At 45.5% G+C, this 10393-nt stretch overlaps 1 protein-coding gene across 1 annotated transcript; it reads left to right on the forward strand.

Moving 5' to 3' along the window:
* Nucleotides 1–7093: 7093 nt before the first annotated feature.
* LOC119325814 (peroxidase N-like) lies at nt 7094–8852 on the forward strand. Its single transcript, XM_037599541.1, has 4 exons — nt 7094–7365; nt 7464–7646; nt 7737–7902; nt 8196–8852. Exons 1-4 carry the CDS (start codon nt 7141–7143, stop codon nt 8615–8617), a joined length of 996 nt encoding a protein of 331 aa, XP_037455438.1. The 5' UTR covers nt 7094–7140; the 3' UTR covers nt 8618–8852.
* Nucleotides 8853–10393: the final 1541 nt, after the last annotated feature.

The following is a 10393-nucleotide window of genomic DNA, read 5'->3' on the forward strand; positions in this document are numbered from 1 at the left end:
CCCCCCCTTAAACCTGTTTTCTGTTTAATTTGTATTGTTTTATTTCTTTTGTGCTTTATTTTAATTTTGAAGGAGTTTCACATATTCTACGGTACTACATACATGCATATGAATGTACAATTTCAAACAAATTTGAAATTAAAACCAAAAAGAATTCAAGAGGAATATACAATATATATTCAATATCATCGGATGACCATATACAATTTTGAACAAGTTTCCATACATAATTTAATGCATATAAAGTTCTACGTCCTCGTAATGGTGTTCTCCTTTAGGATCGAGGACTTCCCTCCTGAACCATCCAGCTAGTTCCTCTTGAAGTGGTCGGAAGCGAGCTTCTGGACTAAGCATCATCCGGAGGTTATTCCTCTGAGCATTGGTATCACTCGGAACCCGCTCAGAGGTGTATCTCCGGATCATCTCACAGACATAGTATGCACATAGATTGGTCCCCGCTGGCTGAATATCCTCACCATTCTTAGCCTTTGCCCTTTTGAATTCTAGCTCTTTTTTGAATTCACCGACCTTTGTATCTACGAACCGTCTCCAAACCCTACGAGGCAAAGAAAATTAAATGAACAAGAGAGTTATTAGTTACTTGATATTAGGAAATGAACGAAATAGGCCGATCGATATAGAGCGCAAATGAATGAAAATAATTACTTCTGCAGCATTCTTCTAATGTCGACCCAAAGCTTTGGATCCTTATTCAGAGAGTCGTGGACGAGACATTCTGAGGTGTCAACTTTAATTACTAGCAGAATCCAGTGGAACCTGCGGACACGATACATGCACAGTACGTCATGCATAACTCATCGATTAGCCGGCCACATACCATGCATGGAGTAAACAAAAGAGAATGTGCTCAAGACAGAAACACTCACCCAAAATGGTAAGGAAATAGAATATCACTTTTGAGTTCCTGCTTTGTAAGAAACTGCCACAGGTCTGCCTCCATGTCGGCGGGGTGATGCTCCAACACATATCCATTAACGATGTGTGGGTCAATGAACCCAACATCATGGATGTTCCTTACTCTGCATTCCTTAATCTTCATTCTGCATGTATAATAGCGGACACAACAATATAGTTAGGACATATATATAGTGCAGGCAATATGAACGAGATGGGGTAGAAATAAATCACTTACAGAACGTAGCAACTAATGATAGATTTGTCGAGCTCGCGCAGATTGAAAAGCTGGAACAATTCACTCAGATGAATTTGTACATAGTAATGTTTGAAGTGATGCTCATATCTAACTTCCGCATAAATATATTCTTTGGCGTTTTTATTTTTTATGTAACCCTTGTACCATTTCAGCAGACCTTTCATTTGTGGAGGTAGATCCTGTTCCTGCGCAGGCTCGACGAGAGGCCCATTCTTCACATATGTAATTACTACCTCCTTCACTGGCGCCTCATCAAGGCCTAACAGTTCACGAAGAGTAATACCTAAGTTGGCCGCTTGTTCTCTGGCACTCGTTACAGTCAATCCATGTGCTGCCGCAGCTGCTATGATATCGGGGTCATCCGGACCGGCGGCTTTCACTATAAGCGGGGCAATCGATTGTTTACTTTGTTCCCCGAGCTGGGCAACTCGTTTCCCGCTTTTTTTACTTTGTAATTCCGTTTTCTCGGCCTCCTCCAAGGCTTTGTTCTCCTGGTTCTCCGCCCGCTCTTTCTTCTCCTTCAACATGAGTGCCTGCCTACGAAGTTCACGTGCATAGTCGTCAGGCAGATTCTTCGCGGCTTGGGACGGTGTGCTCAAAAATGACTTAGCCCACTTCTTTTGCTCATCAGAAAATACTGGCTTGGGCTCGGGCTCTCTTTTCTTCTTGCAGTCCGCCTTCCATTTCTCATGATCAGCAGCCGCGGCCGCGGCAGTTTCCTCGGCACTACGTTCCCAAGGCCTTGTGGGGAGAGGCTTCAATGATGGCTCTGGTACCTTTGTGGTCTTAGGTACATAAGGGTCCGGGTTAATAATCCAGGACTGCTTCTGCTTCTTTGCCGGAGGTGGATTGGGGGGCGGCGTCTGATCACCCGCCGGACGAGGACTGGGGGGCGGCGTCTAATCACCCGCCGGACGTTGTGGACTGGGGGGCGTCGGCTGACGTGACGGAGGTGTAGGTGAACCGCCACCACCGTAGGGGGGTGGACTTGTTGTCCTTGGCGCCTCGCCTGGAAACTTGATAAACTTCTTTTGCCATAGAATGAAATGGCGCTTGACATCTCCAAGTCTTTTCTGCCCTTCAGGTGTAGCAATGTCAATCTCCAGGTCCTCAAACCCTTGGACTATGTCCTCCACCGTGACACGAGCATAGCCATATTGAATGGGGGTGTTGTGGTGGAGTGCTCCAGGTAAACATGGTAAAGCACTGCCGATGGCTACCTTCATGGACATGTTCCCGATAGGATAATACAGATGACATTCTTTCATCTCCTTTATATCGTCCACGGGGTAGCGAGGAGGCTCCGGTGCAGTAATTTCGACCACCAGAGGCTCCGGTGCAGTAATTTCGACCACCAGAGGCTCCGGTGCAGTAATTTCGATCGTCGGTGCATCTGCACCAGCCGGTGGGGCCTCCGTGGAAGCCACACTGCTTCTCCGCTGCTGGCTTCTGAGATCCGCTGGATGATCTTCATGCTGCGCCCGAGCTGCATCTCGTTCGGCTACTAGTACACTCACGGTTTTCTTCATCACATCCATTTCCGATGCCAACCGCGCCACAACATCTGCTTCCCGATCCATCTTTCTCTTCCGGCTTCTGTAACCATACGGGTCATCGTTCTGGGGGAACCCTATTTTCCACGGAATGTGCCCCATGCCTCGTACACGTCCTCCGTGTTCAGGATTCCCGAGGGCTTTTGTCAGCGCGTCGTTCTCTCTGTTGAACTTGATCTTCCCCTCTTGAGCATCCCTCATTGCGTCAATAAGGGCTTGGGTGGGTTTAATTATTTTGCCCCGGTAAACACAGTCCCCTGTCTCCGGGTTGAGCGTTCCCCCATGCCCGTACCACCAGCTTTTGGCCCTTGGGTCCCATCCCTCCGTACCTGGACGGATTCCTCGCGCCCTCAGCTCGTTCTCCATCTTCTCCCACCTAGGCTCCCAAAGGCGATACCCTCCTGGCCCCATAATATGATTGTACTCCTTCTTAGCCGCATTTTCCTTATTTTTTCGATATTTGAATGAACTGCTCCGATTTCTTTTGCTTCACAAATTCTGGCCAATCATGTTTCAGTTTCTCATATTGTCCTTTGAAATCCGGAGTCTTGTTCTGCTTGACAAAGTCATGGGCTAGATTTTGCTTGAATTTCCGGAATGCGTCGGCCATCTTATGAAGAGCGAACTGTTTGACTAGCCTCCTCCTCTCCTTGTTTTCCTCAATCTTGTTACCCTCCTCATCGAATTTGTTGTATTCCGGAGGTAGAACGAAATGTTCCATAAGCTTTTTGAAGCAATCTTTTTTTGTTCTCTTATCGACGAAAGTGAAACCAGCAATTCGTGCCTTCTTTGGCTTATTCCACTCCTGGACGGTGATCGAGATGTTGTCTCTAACAATGGCTCCGCATTGGTTGACAAACTTGGTGGCGTTCTTGCGGGGCTCCAGCGGCCTGCCGGTTGCACTGTCGACAACCTCGATGGTGCATGTTTCTCCTTGTTTCATCGTCTTGGTTGCGCCACGCTTTGACGACGTACTCGATTGTTTCGACGATCCGGCCGAGGGCTAAAATAAGAAAGAGAGTCGCGCGCGTTAGTCCACACATATTTATTCAAATCAGTTAGTTTGTATCACCAGAGGCTCAATGTATATATATATACCTCGGCGCCGGAGGTGGTTGCTACTTCCATTTGAAGATCGTCGTTTATCGACGTTTGTTCGGCATCATCTTGCTGACAGCGCCCTTCATCTTCACCGTCAAGGTTCAGATAAGAAGAGATATCATCTTCTTCTTGTCCGGTCGGCACATATAGAATATCGCCGTTTATGATGCCGAACATATGTGCTTCACCGTCCGGATCATAGTTGTCCATAATCGGGTCAGCTCTATCGTCCGCCATTATGTCAGTCCTGAAAACATGTAGTAAAAACAAATTAATTAAGTGAAGAAGGGGGGCGGTGGCGGTGGCGGTGGCGAAAGGGCGGTGGCAAAAGGAGGGGGCGAGGAAGGGGTGGGAGAGGGTGTCGCGGTAGAGCGCGAGACGGGGCGGCAGACGACGGCATCACGGAGAGGGAGGCGAGGACAACACACATTTATAACCCTCGCCGTCCCCTCTCGATCCCTAAAAAAACACCGCGCGCATCGCCGCCCCCCTCGCTGCCCCCTCTCCGTATATACGTTTTTTTTCTTAATTATCAAATTTTACGGTTTTTTTTGTTAATTATCAAGTTTTAAGTTATTTTACCGTTTTTGTTAAACTAATTAACTAGTTAAAATTAAAAAGAACAAAAAAAATTCTCTCTCTCTCTCCACGATCTCATCAAAACTAATTCAATTCAATATGTTAAAAACACAAATATTATATCAAAAAATTCAGAAAAATAAAACTAATTCAATTCAAAATTCTAAAAATACAAATAACATATCAAAAAATTAAGAAAAATAAAACTAATTCAATTCAAAATGTTAAAAATACAAATAATATATCAAAAAATTCAGAAAAATAAAACTAATTCAATTCAAAATTTTATACGCCTAGGCAGGAGTATGACTAAATCACTCCAAATTTCATGTATCATCAGTGGTATCTCGAATCATTCGAAAATGGACACCAAACACATCACGGGTAATATAATTCACATGATCCATTCAACAAAGTTTGGTACAATAAATTATTACACATCATTTCTTCCCTTGTGTCCCTGCTTGCTTACGATTGTGCCGTATCCATAGAGCATCCTCATCATTTAACTTAATGCTTGGGTCGGTGTTCACTTTGAAGGGCGGAATTTCAGCAAACATATTATAATCTTCTGACATGTCTGTCTTGTCCTCCACTCCCACGATGTTTCTTTTCCCTGAAAGAACAATGTGGCGCTTTGGATCATCGCATGATGTACTGGTCGTTTTCTTATCTTTCCGTTTCCTCGGTTTGCTACTCATGTCCTTCACATAGAAAACCTAAGCGACATCTTTCGCTAGGACGAATGGTTCGTCAAGGTAACCAAGATTGTTGAAATCCACCATTGTCATTCCGTATTGCTGGTCCACCTTTACCCCACCTCCTGTTAGCTTGAACCATTTGCACCGGAACAAAGGGATAGCTTTCATCGATAGCTTTCATCGATGAAATCATCCCCTTCTTCATCTTCTTCCATTATAACCCCTCTTTCTCCATGCTTGGTCCAACAATTATAGCTTGGCATGAAACCGTGCCGAAGCAGGTGCAGGTGAACTTCTCTTGAGGAAGAGTAACCCTTCTGATTCTTACAGTCAACACATGGACAGATAACAAAACCCTTCTGCTTGTTCGCATTAGCCACTACGAGGAAATCTTTCAAACCCGTAGTGAACTCGCGGGAGAGTCGGTTACCGTACATCCATTGCCGATTCATCTGCATTATTATAATATAAAATATATAATTAACCATCATGCATTTGTTAAAGTAACTAGCTATAAACAATAGAAATTAAACAATGAACAACACACATGCATATTTTATCAATGACACACATGCATGAAAGGTTCAAGTTGCTAACCGCGATCAAGGAGGAACCTCAAGTGTGGCTCCAACACTTCATATCATGTTTGTTTCACGCTGTTGGGCATTTCATCAAACACCTTGTGTGCATAAGAGGAACCAAAAGCAAACCTACACCCCCTTGTGAAGAGAAGTGGCACCAAATGGCTAAGTGAGTGCGCTGAACTGGTATATATAGGGGAGGAGCTTTAGTCGCGGTTGGCCTGGCCAACCGCGACTAAAGGCCTTTGGGCACCTTTAGTCGCGGTTGGCCTGGCCAACCGCGACTAAAGCCCCTCACGTGCACCAGCTGGCCACCGAGCGCCCTGGCCCAAGTCTTTGGTCGCGGTTCGTCTGCCGAACCGCGACTAAAGACTTCATTAGTCGCGGTTCCTACAGTTTCGCGACTAATGGGGCTGGACGGAAGCCTCTTTTTCTACTAGTGTTAGTTGCCAAAAATAATATAATATAGTATAAAAGTATCTAAGATTGATAAAATAATAGCATGAAACAATCAAGAATTATATATACTTTGGAGACGTATCATGCCGCCGCCATGGCCGAGCTCCTTGCCAATCAAAAATTATAAATACGTGTAGTTTGATTTATTTATTTTTTGCATAAAATCATGAATTAACAAGTCTCACAAGGTCATTACTAAACATCAAACTGAGACACTAAATGATCAGAAATTAATCAATCCTCAAAAAACTTGCACTACGTTTTAATTAGTTCTAATTCCATTTCGGTTCTTCTTCATGTTCTCCAAAACTAACTTCTTACACGTACCTAAATCCGTGTTCGAGTTTTCTACTGTAAATCTGTAATGCTAGTCTATATGGATAGCACCGCGACTAAAGAAACTGATCTATATTAAGTTTGACTTGAAGCGCCATCACATTCACTGAACTGTGTAATCCAGTGTAAATGGAGATGCACTTCACGGCACCATTTCATTTGCGACTCAGCTATTTGTTAAAAACCTCTTCGGAATCCCCAGATCAAACCATTTTTTTTCAGCACGAGAGAGTGATTTTATTACCACCAGGCTCTACATCATCGAGCGGGATAATGCAGACGGCCCAATCCGCACAAGAAACTGCATGCAATACATTACAATTTCCTATGGTTGGATCTCCACTAGACCACTACACCTTGGACTTGAGACAAAAAGGCAACGGAAGCATGCTAAGTGCAGCACCATCACACTAGTGACTTCACAGTTGCAGCCAATTGCTATTTTCAGAATGTGCTGTTTTGGCACAAAAATGTTTGGTAACAGGAGAAGATCGGCGCATGCGCAGCCGCACCACTATCTCGACGACTTTTCGTACCAGAACCAATATTCACCACTTTAACCGTCTATAAGAGCAACCCAAAAACCGTGAACTATGCAGGCAGTCCCAAGTCTCAAAGACAGTGTAGCTAGTAAGTGAGACTGTAAGTGTTAAGACATGAAGAACTCTCACTGCAGCAGTTTGCTCCTGGTGTGCTCAGTTCTTGTGCTCTGCCTCGTAACTGGAGACGCTAGGTGCGACAAGTTAAGCAGCAATTTCTATGCCTGGACGTGCCCCAGAGTGTACAACATCGTCCAGCAGCACGTGTATTCTGCCATGAGGGAAGAGCTGAGGATGGGGGCCTCTCTGCTCAGGCTCCATTTCCATGACTGCTTTGTCAATGTACCTCAAGTTTCTTCTGAACTTACTATGAATGTTATGTTGCTGTCCGTCTACTATTGTGTTGCAGTTACTGAAAAAGAATGTTGTGATGTATCCAGGGCTGTGATGGTTCAATCTTGCTGGATGGTGCTGATGGCGAGAAATTTGCACTACCCAACATGAACTCTGTCAGAGGGTACGAGGTCATCGACGCAATCAAGGCCGACCTCGAGAACATGTGCCCCGGGGTGGTGTCCTGTGCTGACGTTGTAGCCCTTGCAGCTGGCTATGGAGTACCCTTTGTGAGCATCTTGCATCTTATGCTCCATTTTGTCAGATACATTCAGCTTGTCATACAAAGTATTGAGTAACTATGCACTGCTTTTTCTCAGAGTGGAGGGCCTTACTATAATGTTCTTCTGGGGAGAAGGGACGGTCTGAAGGCGAATCAGTCAGGAGCTGGCAACGGCCTGCCCTCGCCATTTGAACCGATTAGCTCCATCGTAAAGAAGTTTGCCGATGTCGGCCTCGACACGAAAGACGTGGTGGTCCTGTCAGGTAACAGTTTCCACAGTAATCGCAAAACTAACTACCTCCACGGAAGTGCACAACTAGAATTAATCCTGTGCTACATCTCTGAAAACGAAACAGTGACAGTATGGCCATGCTTTAACTAAGAGCAGAAGGCAACTATAGTTCTGAAACTTCATCCGTCACATGCAAACTGTCACAAAATTTTCACAGGCCAATTATCATACAGCTGACCTCATCTTATGGAATTGAGTGCAGAATGAAAAACTCTATTTTGTCATAGAACACATGACCTAAATTCTGAACGCCAAAACCAACAGGTGCCCACACGATCGGGCGAGCCCGGTGCGTGCTGTTCAGCGACCGGCTGGCGTCCACCAAGAGCTCGGAAAACCCGACGCTGGACGCCACCATGGCCGCCAGCCTGCAGATGCTCTGCACCGGCGGCGACGGCAACCAGACCACCGCGCTGGACGTCAGCTCCGCGGACGTGTTTGACAAGCAGTACTACCACAACCTGCTGAGCAAGAAGGGCCTCCTGACGTCCGACCAGGGCCTCTTCTCCGCGGACGAGGACGTGGTCGTCAGCACCACCAAGGCGCTGGTACAGACGTACAGTGACGACGGCGAGCAGTTCTTCTCGGACTTCGGCGCGTCCATGCTGAAGATGGGGAGCATACCGTTGCCAGCGGGATCCGCCGGCGAGATCCGCTGCAACTGCAGGGTTCCCAATCCCAAATGAGCAACGGCGAGCAGAGTTCACCGGCGGTTAGATGAAAAAGATGAACCGGTAGCTAGGAAGAACTAGCCGACTGGCTAATAAAGCAGGACTGAGGATTCAATCCCAGGCGCTTGTCGCTACTAGAATGCGGCACCAAAGGACACACTTTGTAAGTGATGATTAACTCCTGTAAATGGTGCAAAGATCATTGTCATACTGATTAGTAGTATATGTAGAATCAAAGGATGCCACACTATTTTGTTCTTCTTCCTACTTGTGGCATCTAGCCATCTACCCACAAGCCACAAACATCAACTTACCTTCATCACTCACAACGAAATCATAGAAAAATGCTGAATTAAGTTCATGCTTTCTAGCTAGCTGGGCGACAAACATTTGAGCATCTGCATTCCTGATTTTTAATTTGAGGCCATGGCGGTAGTTTTGCAAGTCCTCTATTGGAATATTAGGCAAATTCATGATTAATTTCAGTAAATAATTCATCACTAGAACAAAAAGTACTCCCTGCGTCTCATAATGTAAGACGTTTTTTGACACTAGCGTAGTGTCAAAAAGCGTCTTACATTATGGGATGGAGGAAGTAGCATACTAGAAAAATAGGAAAACACAACAACATTGCACATGTAACAACAACCGCGTAAATGAGACAAGAACATATCATGACGGAGGTATTGTTCGTTCGTAGTAGGCGTAGCTGCTGCTGGAGCACATTGTTGATGATGGTGTTGGTGTCGAACTGGTGCAGACGGCTTTGAAGACGATGAGTATCCCCGTCTGACTTGGCCGAATACGACCCGTGGTGACGAACTTGAGCACTTGTGCAGAGCACTTCCCAAAAACATAATTCGTCCTCTCCTGATGCAGGATCGTAAAGATGAACGGTTCCGTACACCTTCTCTCTTGTGCGCCTATGCACGCCGACGTTCAGGATAGAGTGTGTCGTGGATTTGTCACGACAGATGTCCTTAGTGAAAAGGACTTAGTTGTGAGGTCAACACATCTAACTGGTAGCTTAAGAGGGGTTAAGCGGGACGAGAGGCGCGAGATTTTACCCAAGTTCGATCCCTCACGGTGGAGGTAAAAGGCTACATCCCGCTTGATTTCATATTGATGATGATGATGATGATCTCAGTTACAAGGGCAAGGTTTCACTACCTCTATCTCGAGAGCATCTACTTTGACATTGTCTAAGACATGTCTACTGAGACATCTAGAAAAACTTGTCCCTCTTGGGGCGCCCCGCCCCTCCTTATATAAATTGAAGGGGCGGGTTACATGTAGAGTCCAAGTCGGATTAAGACTTAAACTATTCTAATTTCTCATTGTGGGCTTCTTAACGTCTTGGGCTTCTTAACCCCAGGCGACTCATCTCCGTGACTCCTTGCATCTGCCGGGTCATAACTGCCTGCCGGGTCTCACCAGCCGGGTTAGGATCTGAGATGACTTAACATCAGGGTGACTTAAACCCAGAGATGACTTAAACCTCAGGGCGGCTTATCCTTATGAGCCGGGTCTTGGTCGTGGGGAATATCCCCAACATTAGCCCCTAGTTTAGCTTTGAATTTATACATGCTAAACTCTTACAATAAAAATATGTAAAAGGACCAGCTCACTCAAAAAATACCAGTTGACTAGCTCCTGAAAATTCCGAATCTCTGTCATATCAATAAACTGAGGTTGGCTCTTTGGAGAAAAATTAACCCTTATTATCTTCAACCGCCTTGGCTTGATAAAATTCATCTGATGTTGTGCCAACTTTCAATACTTCAGACTTCA

Source organism: Triticum dicoccoides, chromosome 1B (genome assembly GCF_002162155.2).
Source record: "Triticum dicoccoides isolate Atlit2015 ecotype Zavitan chromosome 1B, WEW_v2.0, whole genome shotgun sequence".
Lineage (NCBI taxonomy): Eukaryota > Viridiplantae > Streptophyta > Magnoliopsida > Poales > Poaceae > Triticum > Triticum dicoccoides.

Bases quoted from the DNA above. Each gene is read 5' to 3' on its own strand.
- LOC119325814 (XM_037599541.1), top strand. From the start codon at position 7,141: ATGAAGAACTCTCACTGCAGCAGTTTGCTCCTGGTGTGCTCAGTTCTT. The intron at 7,366-7,463 runs GTACCTCAAGTT...TGATGTATCCAG, and splicing joins TCCATGACTGCTTTGTCAAT to GGCTGTGATGGTTCAATCTT. The intron at 7,647-7,736 runs GTGAGCATCTTG...GCTTTTTCTCAG, and splicing joins CTGGCTATGGAGTACCCTTT to AGTGGAGGGCCTTACTATAA.